This window comes from Biomphalaria glabrata, chromosome 13, assembly GCF_947242115.1.
Source record: "Biomphalaria glabrata chromosome 13, xgBioGlab47.1, whole genome shotgun sequence".
Lineage (NCBI taxonomy): Eukaryota > Metazoa > Mollusca > Gastropoda > Planorbidae > Biomphalaria > Biomphalaria glabrata.
This window is the reverse complement of record NC_074723.1, coordinates 5273485-5288855: the sequence shown is the minus strand read 5'-3', so window position 1 is coordinate 5288855 and position 15371 is coordinate 5273485. Positions and strand designations below refer to the sequence as shown.

Genomic DNA, 15371 nt, shown 5'->3' with positions numbered 1-15371 from the left:
TAGATCTGACATTCAAATGTTTAATAGACTTTTGTGCTAACCACTAACATTAGTATAAACAAATCCAAATGAAATAAACACATGGGCAATGACAGATCAAACAAACAATCAGATTTAGATCACAAAATCGTAAGCCAATAACAAAACAAAAGATGTAACGACTGATGCAAAAACAAAGGATGTATATATAACAAAAATAGAAGAGTTGAGTTACTGTAAAACTTGTCTTCCCATTCACTAGTTGTAACAAGGTCAGAACTGAAATATAGCATTTAAACATAAGGGGACAATTGGGGGAAGCATACATAGACCAACAGAAAAACTGCTCATATACAGCTCCAAAGGATTCTCTATAAATTACCATTTGGCTATTGTATTTGCCAGTTATTGAAGGCTAGGTACATCTACAGTCAAACTTTAAATTATGCCCTGTATATTGTACTTTGACTAAAACAAAAAAATTTAACATAAAAAAAAATCACAGAACCAACAAACAAAAATAGAAAGTTAAAATCTAAAAAAAAAAAAATATAAAAACTCCTTTTCTCTAACACACTAGTTATGGAGACATTTATTGTGTATGGCTTGTCAATTAAGACTACACTAAAAAAAAATAGATATGGAAGTTTTGTAGTTTTTTTTTAAAAAAAAAGATAAGTTTGAACTTAAAAAAAACACACAAATGTTTCTCAGCTCATGGCTTGACAAAAGAGTTGCCCACTTCTTAGGATAAAAACAGAATCTTTATGAACTATCCAGTCACTGGAGGTGCTGGATGCTAATCCTTCACTGGCCTGTCTACAAATATGGCTTGGTGTACTTGTCCCAAAATTGCAAACAATTCACATACATGGCATAAGAATATGCTAGTCTCAATGAAGCCAGAATGCACTGGGACATCATAGAGAAGATTGGGGGTTTTTTTTTGTTAATAAATCATTTTATTGCTTTAGATGTATATATTTATAATTATATAAATGTGTATGCATTTAAGATTTAGTATTAATATACCAATGAGAGAGATTGTATATATTAATAGTAAATCATAAACACTCTAAGTAAAATTCACCTTATTGTCTGTAAAAATTGTAACATATTTAAACAATAAAACAGACTTGCAACTTACAAAATAGTCGTAAGTCGTTTACATTAAATACTTAGAAATTTTTTTCAGACACTCAACACAATAGAAATCATTTATTGTATATTACATATGTATATGTATATAATAGTTTTATATCAATGTTATAACAAGCATCACCAGAGTATTAAACTACAAGTGGTATAGAACTAATTCTAACAGGAGGCTGTAATGGAATTTCTTTTTTAGTCGTTACAGTTTCTTAAGGTCCTTAAGTTTACAAGGTCAACGACATGAAGGCTACTGATAAGTACAGTAGAACTGAAATCTTTCTTATATCCAATGATTATTACTGAGTGACTCTTCCAACCAAGCAGTGCTCTAGATGATCTAGTCACATTAACCTGCATTCATAGAGTGAACAGATTAGTTAAATATAGATTTCACTAAATGCACAAATTAAAATTCCACAATGCGGCTAAACCCACTGTATAAGTACCGGTACTCAAAATGTACATGCCCTACAAAAAAAAAAAAAAAAGAATTTTTTTTAACAAGAGTGCAAATAGAATATCTATTTAAAGGAAATTGAATCAAACAACATTCAATGTGACATTTTGTGGACATGGCAATAAGACATGATAATATGACATGATAATATGACATCATTTGAATGAAAAAATAAAAAACAATTCAATTAACAGAACATCTTATATACACATTAAAGGTCTTTGAGTGGCATGTCCACAACAAAGCACAACATGACAATATGTGTTAGCTTGAATCAGTTTCCTGAAGGGGACAGACTTAAAGCACACAGCTAAAGCTTTGCTTACAATTTTGTACAAAATTTATAACGACAATTTCAAAACAAAAGTTATGAAATTATGCCTTGTCTACAAAAACAAAACAACTGACATGAGCACAAGTATTTCAGAAAATAAGTACAGAGCTCTGGCGATCAATGGCTGCACCTCATGAGTTAGAAACAAAATTTCATTTCATTAGTATAGACATTTACAGTAAGTGCATTTGTTTTTACAATAACTTCCTTCAAGAATTAGTAGACTCATCTCTTTAGGGTTGACACTATTACTACTGTTCTTTTAAATCCCCTTTATGTGTTCTATGCTTTCATAAAACTATTTCTGTTTACTTAAATAGAAATGAATTTAAAGAGATGAGGCATTCTATGAATGAAATGTTTAAATAGATAATAGCATTAGTTTCTGAGAAAAATGATTCAAGAATGCATCTGGTTAGGGTTGTTTTGAAATATATCTACACAAAAAATTGAAATCATTTATTTATGTTGTTTTATGTAAAAAAAAGTATATTGTTATCCAAATTTAAAAAAAACTTTCTTTGTATATTATTTTCTAATAGGTAGAAAACAGATTTGCCTGCCAACTCTTAAAATACTATACACCCTGTGGTGGTGACGCAATGACTGTTGGGGCCCAGCTTGAAGAATATTTTAAGTGCAGTGCCTCCATTCCCATTTAGCAGATAATACAAGCTAAGCAAGAGATACAAAACTGACAGACACAATGTCAGACACTGGTATGTCTGTGTCCTAACCAGACAAGAATGATGATAAGTGCAAAGACTTTAACTTAGGCTCATGTTTTTTCCTATTCTATCACCAGCCTCCACAGGTTTTGGCACACTCACTACTATGATAGCAACACCACTACTTTTATATTTCATTTTCACAAATTTGTATTTCAGATTTTAAATTCATATTTTTGATTGTACATGTTGTAAAATGCTAGGTTTATACTTTTGTGACACTACAAATTAGAAAAAGACCAAATAGATTAATTAATTTTTTTTTAAATACCTTGAAAAGTATACATCAAAATCAATTTTGAATTTCTTAATACTAGTTTATAAATCCTTCTAACAAAGTATTTTATTTTTTAACCACACACACACACAAAAGATATCCTCAAAAATTATATTTTCAAAGCACAGAATGAAATTGTAGTTTACAGTAAAAAAAAAAAAATCTTGTGTTTCAATAACATGGTGCTCACACCATTAGAAATATTTGTCGTGAATCCCAGTTTGGCGGTTTTAATGAAACTGATCCGCATCCCCCCTTCCAAATATCAAATATTTATTTCCTTTATATCAATATTAACACATTACTAAATTTTTTTTTTTTTTTGCATTTAACAAATGTTATAAAAAGTTTGTTTTTTTTAAATCAAAATTTTTGGACCAGAGCTTTTTTCTTAAAATGTACAGGTGTTATTTATTGCAGCTATGCAAGTACTTTATAATAACAAAATATATTATTGATACTTTTTTCTTACAACAATATACAAGCATTTGAACAAAAACATTACAACCTAACAAATGAGGCTGTAGACTCACTAAGTATCTTCATGTAACTCAGTCTCATAAACAACTTCCTAATACACAGACACACAGATATGAAGTCACAACAGTGATGACCAATGTACAAAGGTAACATGGTAGATGTGACATAAGTTCTAGTCAACTGGTAATGCCAACTACAGAATATCTTTTCATCTTTAAAAAATGGTACTTGAAGAAATGGTATAAATAAACATTGCTGATAGGTCAAACTTGTTAAATCCATACACATGAGTTATAAAGCCATATTGACCCAAACACATTATATACAAATCAGTGGTTTTGTTTAATAACTATTACTTAACAAATTAGTGTTACTTGAATACTTTCCTATTAGTACTTGCAAAAGTTAAGAATAAAGTATTAAAAAAATAAAAGATACAAACTTTAAAATACCAGTAGCTCTAGGTCTATTCTGTGAGAAATCAATCTATATGTGGGTCATAACTTGGGAATAAGATTTAATTAAATAGTCAAGAGTAGTCAGCATTTTGCTTAAAATTTTTTTTACATATCATTTCCCCCGATAGTAATATGACCAGTAAATTATTGATGAAAAAAAAAACAATAAAAATACTTTGGAGTCAACAAAATAAAAACTATTTGTTCAACTCAGTCACAATTCTAATTGAACTTTTAAACAAGTAAGTCTAAGTGATAAAATATAGTGTCAGCTTTTTTGGCATTAATACAAACATTTTATAAAGTAAGCATCATAGGGCTTTGTATTCTGGTAGAATAATTAAGTTCACTGACCTCACAATCCTCTCCCAAAACAAAATTTATCTAATAATATGGTCATGTACATTCAATGATTACATTCAATTTTGATATGTTCCAACTTAAATATGAAATGGTTCTATAACTTAGAATTGATTGGGCAAAGATAAATGCTTAGGGGAAAAAAAAGCAACAACTTACTGTTATGCTTGTTAAATACAAAAATTGAGACAGAAAAACCAAACATTAGTCTTTGTGATGAAGCCAATGAGCTGCTTAATCTTTTCACCAATGTTTTGACAAACGATTTTATCTTATCTAGGTGCTTATTCTGTTGTTCAATAGAGTGCAGTGTTTGGAACAATACATTTCATATTCAATCGCCTAATAAAGAGACAATAGGTCTACAGGCTTTAATTTTATCTGACAGATAATACTATCTGGGAAATGTCCTAAAACAATCATTTGTACAGATCAGAACAATCTGGTAAATATTAGCCTGACATTACTAGTGTGCAGGAGGCATGGTGGCCAACTGGTAAAGCTTCTGAACCAAGGTGTCTCAGGTTAAAATCCTGGTGAACACTACGATTTTTAAATATCTGATGCAACTAAGTCCACCCAACTCAAGGTAACTGACATTAGTTGCTGGTCACATGACACCCTCTTCAAAATTATCATAGAATCATTTCTTTTGTGTAAATTTACAGCTTATTTAGTATTTTAGACTCTCTTACCCATTAAGCTCACTACATTCTACATATTTGAACGTTTCAATTTGTTATTCAAACAAGTCATAATTGGTCAAGTCTTATAACCTTACGTGTAAGCTGTGAATAGAAATTTTGCATAATAAATTTAAAAAAAAAATGTTTCTTCTCAGAAGTAAAACAAATAAAAAGACTTGAAGAACACAAACATAAATGGCAATACATATAATGCATTGCCTGTATACAATCAAATAAGATAGTTCTTTAAAGCAAATATTCAATTAAACATTAATAGAATGAGAAGTTACTGAAAGTATGGCAGGATATCTGGTTATCAAATCATGAATAAAACATAGTTAAGTAAATATTCAACTCTTGCGGAAGCAAAGATGTATCAGCGACTAGAGGTGAATAATCAATGTGGTATCCTACTCTTGGTCATAAAAGTTACAAAGGTATCTGAAGAATTGAAAATCATTCACAAACTTTCATTGTAGAAATGTCTTTGAAAAGATATTCACAATGGAGGGCAGTGAAGCTGTTAACTGTGACAATAAAGTCATATAACATGGACACAGTCCAAAATAAGAACTAGCCACTGATTAACATGTTTGTTTGTTTTTTTACTCCATTCTGTTAGTTCTACACAAAAATGATACCACAAAAAAGCTGTTCAGTTACGAATTGGAGAGAAACAGCGTAAATCTTCCTGCTCAAGCGGTGAACGTCCACCTTGAGTGCTAAGATTGCTGGGCAGGTTAGCAGCGCCGACTGACATCTGGCTTGAAGGTGTTGAAGCAGGGGAAGGGTGGAGACCTCCCATCCTTTGAGAAGTGAAGTGGGATTGATGATACAGGCCCATATGGCTGAGGGGCAGGGGGAGAGATGTCAGTGAGGCAGGAGTACTGGAAAGAGTAGATGATGCAGAGGAAGAGACCACGTTAATAGCAGATGTTGAAGAAGATACTGACGATGTTGAGTGGGGCAACATTTGGTTATGTGTAAAATGGTCCCTTATGAGGGGTACATTCAGTGAAGGCAACTGGCCACGCAGGTGGGAGTTGATAATGTGTTGGGGGGACAGAAAGCCTCCCCCACTGTTTACACCCATGGCAGCAAACTGATCTCCTCCTTGGCAGGATGAAGGGAAATAATCCAAAGGCTCCTGTTTAATCTGTTTCATTAGATTACTCAGTCCTCCCTGGCCAGCTCCATGCATCATTCCTTGAATGCTTCCACTCAATCCACCCATTCCTGCACCCCGAAGCATTCCTTGGTTGTGTGCTGGAATCTGATTCCTGTTCTCATTGGTATTACCATTCTGTGGTTGCATGTTGTTATCTCCATTGTTGTTACCACCGGTCCCACCCCGATTGTTTATGTCACCATGATTTCCAAAGTTGTCTCGGTCTCGCTGCTGTTGCTGCTGCTGAGGCTGCTGTGGGTTGAAGGTGCCAGCTGAGAAGCGGTCATCAAAACTGGAGCCTTGAGAGACTCCCCTGAGATCACCAAAGCGGCTGTTGAGAAGAGCTGCATCTCTGAATGCCAGCTGATCTGAGAAGGAATTCAGAGGGCCACCGAGACTAGACATCATATTGTCCTGCAGCGTAAATCTATTGGCCGAGGCCAGAAGTGCCAGTGGATCTGCACCTCTTGAAAAGTTGCCCATCCCTGTAAACTGAATTTGGTGACTGAAATCATGCCCTCGTCCTCCAGGTCCCTGGAGCAGCTGCCCTTGTCCTCCAAGAGCACCCCCTGCACCCCCAAAATTATCCACCCTGGGGGGACCCATCTGCTCTCCAACAAATATAATTTCATCATCATCAGAAGATGTTGGACTGCGGGTGCGAGAACCACCTGCCTTCATACCCTGCATTGTGTTGTTGAAATTGCCATCTGCTGAGGATACTGGAACCATCGTAGGTGCTCCACCATATAGGTCTTTATTTTTGCGCTTTCGTCTTTTTTTGGGCGTAGGTAAAGGATGCTGGTCTATGGGCTTGATATGAATATGCATCTATTTGAAATAAAAATATTTTCACAAGTTAATGTAGACCAACATTCATAAAGACAGATAGGTACTTTTAAATAAAATATATGTGTATTAAAACAGTCTAAATTAGCTTATTATTAATTTCAAAGTATTTTTTAAATTACAGAACTTTCAATATATCATGTTTTAGTCATATCACAATCTTTCTCAAAAGATTTTTGGGGGGTGGGAAGCTGTCAATTTGTTTTTTTTAATGTATTTTCATTGTAGTTTTAAGCACATGTTTGTTTAACCAAGTCAAATATTACCAATGTTTCAAAAATGATAATATTTTAAGTAACAAATGTTTCTAAGTAAGACCTTTCGAGTTTTTCGAAGACATTTTTAAAATATCTCCACTAATGCAGATTATTCTCGACTCTCTTGTAATGAGCTCTAGACTTTCTCTCAACTGTTGTGCCTCATTATGTCTAGAAATCTTCCTTGACACGAAGCTGAACTTTCGATGATCAGGTCCTTTACAGTGCAATATGTACATAGAATATTCCTCGCATAATTGTATTGTCCAGTGCTGCTTCCTTGGCCCCTTTTTAATGCCAGAAGAAAGAATTTCTAAAACTCAGAATGCAGGAAAATACTTGGCACTGGGCTCCAAGACCTCTAAGCTGTCTGAAGGGGAAACCTGCTGCTTCTCCTATACAGCCCCAGAAAAATAAATTCTAGTATAATGAACACAAATTCTCTACCAATTAGTTTCTTTTCTTTTTTTTTGTTACGTTCTTACACCCTTCCTCTCCCCTGACTTCAAATAAATATTTAAGGGGGTGTGGGAGGAGGCTACTGGTTAAGTTTGAGAGACGTTAGTCAATTTATGTGTGGTTTCTTGTAAATGGAATTTCAGGTCAAAGCTAAAATTTCTTTCTTTTTTGTTTTTGTCAAATCATAAGAACTAAATCATAAACAGATAAGAGTTTGTATAACTTTTTTTTATTCCAACTTCATAAATAAAATGTATCCTAAAATGTTATTTAGTTTAGTTCAAACTCTAAACAGATCTAAAATGGCTGTGACTGTGAGATAAATGAATGTTAGGTAATTTTTATATAATTGAACCTTATTGGAAGTTTGAAGCTAACGTCCTGAGGAACTAGAAATTGAAGCAAATCAAATTTAAAGACTTTTAAATGTATTTGTTTTAAAGTTAAGGATTGACTGTTATTCTGTAATGAGTGAATGTTATCTGAAGTTTGAAGCCAATGTCCTGAGAACTAGAGATTGAAGTACTTCAAATTGAGAGCATGTGATGTATATGTTTCAAAGATTTTACTGCAGTTCTGAATACAATGCAAGTAAAATCTCTCTAATTTCTTCTTTGTTAAAATTTATTTTTTTACAATTTACATATCTAACAAATTCATTACTTTTTTAAAAATGGTTTTGTTGGTACCAAAAGATGGCTACCATATCTAAACGAGTTACTTTCAAGGTGCTTAGATGGGTATTAGATGTTGCACTGACTTGTTTACTACTCAGGTGTTGTGATGGGGAAGAATCCTCTTACAACGTAAAATAATATCTGCCATATAATCAAACTGACTTCTATTCAACATCAGAAATGTATGTATACATGTATAAAAGATATATTCATCAAAGAACAAAACTGTTTGACTGTGATCAGATGAACAAAAAATGACAAGTCCACCTAACTATTATCATGTAATAGTTGCTTATGTTCCAAGTATGGTTCTCACCTTTAAAGTATGAGACTTAAGACTACTTTCGTTCGTGTAGCACCTGTGACAAATCTGACATTTGTGAATACGGGTGGCTTCTTTCTTTACCTGGTCATCATGATTTCGCATGTGATGCTGAAGATTGGACAGCTGGGCAAAGGCTCGTTCACAGTTTTCAAACTTACACCTGTAGGGCTTCTCACCTGGAGATGGAGCAAAATAATACAAGAGTGAATATAAAGCAGATATTTATTTTATTTTTTTTTTTTTCACAAATTGTTGCCCTCACTTTTTTATTACAAAAATATTTTTTTTTAAATAATGAAGAACACTTCAATTGATACTGCACACTTCCTGAAGTTTAGCTGTGGAAAAAAGAGTAAATAACATCACCAATACAAAACTGATTTCTTTAAATAAAAAAATGTTTTACAGCTCTCAATACCAGAAGTAATACTGCTAAAGGAAAAAAAAAGAGAAATATTATTTCATGACAAGCATGTCGTCTGAAAATAAGTGTAAAATATATGTAACACATAGATTTCAAAAGGAAAAAAATTGAATTTGATCCTCAAAGTAAAAATAATATCTGTGTACGTTTGTTCACATTACAAGCTGGAAACAATCTAACTTTTTCCAATCGCAAGAACTCAATTCTGAAAATAAAAAAAAATGAATCATTTATATATTTTCCACTCTTCTTTTTAGATTTGATTTTTTTTTTTATTCTTCTTAAAAGGTTATGAAGAATCAATGAAATTTATTTTATAATGATGCTAATACTTTAATTATGATTGACTGAAGAAAAAAAAAAGCTCACCTGTATGTATGCGGAAGTGCTGGTTGAGATGCGACTGCTGGCGAAAGGCCCGGTCGCAGCACTGGCATACGTATTTCCGTTCGTCTAGAAGACAAGAGAGAGAAAGAAAAATGTCGGGGCAAAATACAAAGATGTGAGTGTGACTGACCAAAAAATAAAACAGTTTATTGAAACTAAATTCATGCCTTAGAGAAACAAACATGGTCCGTATGCATGAAAATATCATAGCCCACCTGATCATTTCACATACTTAATGAGAGAAACAGATCACAATCAAAAACAGACATGTTAATATGTATGTAGAAACTTGTACTAACATCATTACAGAGAATCAAGTCAACACTCTTCATCTAAAGTATTTTGTGCCTTCATTTTTTTGGTTTCTCATCTTGTCCTCAAACTAAATCTTAATGTCCAAAGTTAAACTATTGAATGATAATCCAGTATTGTTACAAAAGAATAAAACTGTCAAGTTTAGCGATGAAATGTTTAAACAAAGAAAAGAGCTGTTCATTTACTTACACAATAAACTGATGTGAATGTTTTGGACCTGAAATGTTTACTTTTACAACAAAAGTTATTGGACTTTTTTTTGTTTAATTTACTATTCACTTTAAAGCAGCAAACAGAGAAAAGCAGAACGGATGCATTTATTGATAGTGTGCAGGTAAATCCCACTACACATCACCAATACTTAAAGATAACCATGTTTATCTTGCCAACATGACAACTAAACATACAAACACAATTATCTCAGAGCATGCTGGGATTAAAGGTTCCACCAACAAAGAAAATCTTTTTTTCTTTCCCCATTCCATATAACACAATCTCAGAAACACACACTTATAAAAAATAAAAGTAAAAAAAACAAGGGAGTTAAATAAAATTGTTTAATTGAAAATAAAAACAAGTTTAAAAAAAAAAAAAGGAAAGAAGAATGTACATAAAAAAAAACTAAATGTATTAAACTTTAAAAACAATTAAGAAACATAATTTTTCAACTCCCCAAAATAATTGAGTACAAACACTTCAAGTCATATATTTCAAACAATAACTTTATTTTCCAATGAAATTAAAAAGTCACTATAAAGACATGAAAGTAATTCTGTTGGTTGCATTTTCAAAAGAAAATTGAAATGATTTTCTATATCAAAAGATCACATTTGTAAAGTAGTCTTTATTGACATCAAAATGCAATAGTGTGATAAAAAAAAAGAAAGAAAGGTTTTAACATTTCAATCACATTATATGTTTTCCTTTTTTAATTTTCACTTAAGACATATCCAATAGTAACTGATAACTAGACTTAGCCAAGTCCCATTTATTTGATTTTACTCTACTTGATAAATGATACTCGTCTACTTGAGAGACATCAGATCTAAATAGTTGCACTACTTCTACATTGTGCTGTATCTAAATGTTGCTTCCCACATTCACTGGGTTGGGTGGAGAGTGAGTGTCCAACAATGAAACCTTACCAGTATGTATTCTGTAGTGTTGCTGCAAGTGGGTCAGTTGTTTGAAACCACGGTCACAGCACTGACATATATACTTGCGCTCTCCTGAAAACAATAATGAGAACAAAAATTTAAACTTTTATAATATGGCACAACTATATACTCTTAGCCTCAACCAGTCTTTAGTTGGAATACAATTCAATGTACGGGTAATCAATTTTTTACAACAGAAAGATTTACTCCCCCCCCCCCCCCCCATTTTTTCACCTAGTGATGCCAATGAATCATTTAAACCTAAGATATACATTAGGATTGATACAAACTGCACTATATCACACAAGGATATTTGGGGTACAGGTTCTTACTCTGCAACCCTCACTCACATGGAGTATGATGATTCTATAACCCTCCCATGGAGTTGGGTGATTCTATAACCCTTCCTACTCACACAGATGATTCTTTAACCCTGGCTGCTAATAACTAAAGTTTTCCGAAAAAAAAAAATGTATTAAGTTTTAAAACATATTTAAATACAACAATGTATTCTATAACCAAATCACTTTTTTTATTTAATATATAAGAAGGAAAAAAAGCCACAAAAAAGAAACAGAAAGCACAAAAACAAGCAAACGCATGAGTGACCCATTCTTAGTATGTATTTTATGGTGTTGTTGCAATCTTATTACTAAAAAAAAGACACTTTTTTTGTAACTTAATGTTTGACAAATAAGGTTATAATTCCTACAGGTTTAACATTGTAATAATTTTCTACCAATGTTAAAATGTTAAAGCATCATAATTTTTTGAAAATTGTTTTTAACTAAGTCAGAGATTTTTAAAAATACTGGGTTTTAGACATACTTTTTAAGAAATAGATACATTAATTTGAAAACAATTTTTTTTATGCATTGAAAAAGTGCTGACACCCAACTAATCAAAAAGAAAATAATTAAAGATCCAAAATTAAGTTTGCTGTATTTGTATCTCGTTACCAAAAAAAACATCAGCACAATGGGTTGAGAACATACACTTACATCCACAACAGGACATAATGACAAACAAGTGAAGCCTGTTTATTTACCCGTATGAATAACATGGTGCTTCTGTAAATGTGTCAATTGCTTAAAAGCTCGATTGCATACCTGGCATACGTACTTGCGTTCTCCTAAGGGAGAAAAGATAAAAATCTAGAATACAACCTAATTCTGAGGCTTTTGATAATAGTAATATTTCTCAAGAAGAATTGAAGCCAGTTCTGCAAGTTTGGCAAAACATTTCAATTCTGTTCAAAATTTTAAAAATGACTACTTTTGATGATTCGAATTTCTTTTTGTACTCTCTTTGTGTTTGCTTTTTTATGTCATTTGGCTTCAAAATAAATATTTTTCTGTTTAGTTTTTAAATTTAAAAAAAACAACGAAAAAAAAATGTTCCCTCTGCTTAAAGTATATTTTGTAATGAGACCATTTTTAAAATATGGAAGTAAAAAAGGGTTTGCTTTATAATACAATATTGAGAACAAATTAAAACAATAAAGTGTTAAGTTTTCAAGGGCATTGTACATTAAAAATTAATTAAAATAACAGAATGCTAGGTTCTACATTTCATTGAATGAATATGTATACTTGTATATTTGTATGCTGTGTGTAGAATAAAAAGGGTAATATTTATCTATTTATTATTCTCAATTCTAATTTCTTCATTATTAAAAATATCTGACAAATACCTTAGTATAAACATTTTTTTTAACTGTTACTTTCATGATTGCAGAATTAAGATAATTAGATATGGTTGCAGAATAAAGCTAATTAGTTATATGTTTATAAGTCTTTTTCAATCAAATCAAAAGCTCTAAAAATTGTGTGAGCCTCTATTTTAAATCTCTCAATAAACTTTATGTTCAAGTACATCTGAGCACATTAATGACATTGAGAAAGCAATAAAACTGAGCCATCTTGAATTTATTTAAAGTAATGTTTACGATGAGCCTATAAAGAATTACAAGAAACTAACTTTGGAAATTTATTTTTTTTGTCATTTGGTACCAATATTTTATTTAAATATACAAATTTTGAAACTTTAAAGATTTTATTTTTATAATAAGACCTTCTCCAAAAGTAACTAAATAAGTTGCATTGATCAATTTATAAAATTGAGGGTTTTTTCAATTTTTTTTTTTTTGATAATTTATATGTTTAAATGTTGATTAACTATAGACAGTGTAAGTTCTACCAAGACCAATTGTTATACATGGCCTAAACACTGACCTGAGATGTCGCAACCTGTGACGTGTCAACAAGCTATTGGTCTAAACTGTTCACAAGTTGCAACATCACAGGCCAGTGTTCAGGCCTTCTATATTGATTGGTCTCAGTTCTACACACCAGATCAAAGTAGTATACAAATAAGAAACCTAGTATTATTATTTTCAAGAAATAACAGTGGGACATGTCATTAAATTGAACATTTCACAGATTAATTTGGAACTATCAAATCATTAGCGCACAATGCAATGTTCAAAATAGCATTATCCATAAAGAAAAATGTGAACGATATCTTAGACACATTTCTTGAATAAAAATATATAATCTTTCTTTGCTTATGGGGATTTTATTGGATTTTATTTTCAGAATTATTTTTTTTTTTGGTTAACTGAATTTAGTTTACTAATAAATACACCAATCAACTCATAGTAATCTATAATAAAGGAGTGAATTTTGTCATTTTAAGAACTAATTTTCTGACAGACACATGCTATTAGTTGTTTTGAAAATTTGTCTTTCTTTAAATATTATTTTTTTTATTTTAGCATAATTTTTATAATTAATCAAATTCCAATGCACAAAAATACAGGAAATATTTACATTCTGTAAAAGCAAAAAGTTCCACAGATATTTCTTTTTATTAGAATTCTACTGAAAATAGAACACTATTGCTTATATGTGTAATATATTTAGCCTGCATCAGACACCAATAAATACATACTTTTACTAGTTTGGATTTCTAACAAAACATTTGAGAAGCATCCATTCACACCACCACAGCAACAAAAAGCTACACAATAAATAGTATTACTTGACCAAAGAACATCTTTTTAAAAACAATAGTTCCATCAATATTGAAAGAGTTTTCAAAGTTAGCTAATAAAGTATTTATTTCTTTATGTAACAGATTTGTTTATGTTGTGTGAGTATTTATCTCTTCCAAGAATATATGTATTGTAGAGTTTATTATGTTTTCACAAAATTTTATAATCCAAGAAAATCAAGTCAAATCATTAAAAAAAAAATTGAACATCCACAAAGGCATAACATTCTTTGGTCAAAAGAAATAATGCAGCATTCAGGACATATTACCTGTGTGAATTCTATGGTGTTGCTGCAAATGTGTCATTTGCTTAAATGCACGATTGCAGACTTGACAGATATACTTGCGCTCTCCTAAAATAGAAAACATAAAAAGGCACTTGCATTTTTCTTCAAGCATAATAAAATCTTCATTTGTAAGTTTTCAAAAACACAAAATAAATAAGGGACTTCAAGAATATTGTAAGGAACAAACATTTATTAAGACCAAAATACTGGCAGATAATATAGACTGTAGATCTAAGGCAACATTTAGAACATCAGGTCTAGCTAAATAAAAGAACATACAGAAAAAAAAAAATCCTTCACTAGATCTTTATTACCTACAACGTTAAAATGGACATAAATTTAAAGATACAAAATAATAATTTATAATGTTTTGTAATTTGGTTTCCGATCTAATTCTAGGCTCTTTTAACTTTTGTCAAGGTCTAGATAGATCTAGATTAGATCTATCTAAAATCTAAGATTCTAGATTTTGTCAATTTAAACAAGATCTAGATCTACATTGTGTCATAATACTCAATAGATCAGATCTATATTTAGATCAAGACTATGATGCTTCTAACCTTAAGGCAAGTTAAGGTTTTAGAATATCTTTAATTTAATAAGATATTTCAGAACTGATAACATATTTAGATTTAGAATATGAACATATTGACATGATTTCCTAAGCTTCATAAAAATCTAGAGTAGATCTAGATTATAGATCTGATAGATCTAGATTTCTAGATTCTAGAGATGTGGAGAAAATCTACATGTCTGTCAATAATGAATATATAAGAGTCTAATCTAGATTCTGTTATCTGGATTAGATTTTTCATTTTTAGGTTAGATTAAACTTAGATCTTGTCTGGATCTAGATCTACAACTACATCTAGATAATCTAAATCTATCTATCTTATAGAATCTATATAGATCTAGATATATAGATCTAGTTCATTTCTGCCTCTGAGCTGCCTTTTTAAAAAGCAGAAGTGTTCAGGTTTTAAAGCATTTGTATTTTGAATGAAAAAAAAAATAACAAAAGAACAATTTTGCGTAAAAAGATAATTTTTAATATTCTTAGACTAAAACACAAATGTAGATTTTAAAAAGGCCACTCAA

At 31.2% G+C, this 15371-nt stretch overlaps 1 protein-coding gene across 14 annotated transcripts in view; it reads right to left on the bottom strand.

The window, feature by feature from the left end:
* The window catches only part of LOC106079820 (uncharacterized), a 67695-nt gene continuing 52324 nt past the window's right edge, over positions 1-15371 (bottom strand). For 7 of the 14 annotated variants that reach the window (XM_013241027.2, XM_013241029.2, XM_013241035.2 and 4 more), the window contains 6 exons: positions 14256-14339; positions 11981-12064; positions 10921-11004; positions 9443-9526; positions 8641-8825; positions 1-6913 (listed from right to left, as the gene is read on the bottom strand). In XM_013241027.2, the coding sequence (XP_013096481.2) occupies positions 5570-6913; positions 8641-8825; positions 9443-9526; positions 10921-11004; positions 11981-12064; positions 14256-14339 (1865 nt within the window). In that variant the 3' untranslated portion in view covers positions 1-5569. The remainder of the gene's footprint in view (positions 6914-8640; positions 8826-9442; positions 9527-10920; positions 11005-11980; positions 12065-14255; positions 14340-15371) is intronic. The other 7 variants (XM_013241030.2, XM_056007458.1, XM_013241038.2 and 4 more) reach the window with 5 other exon arrangements.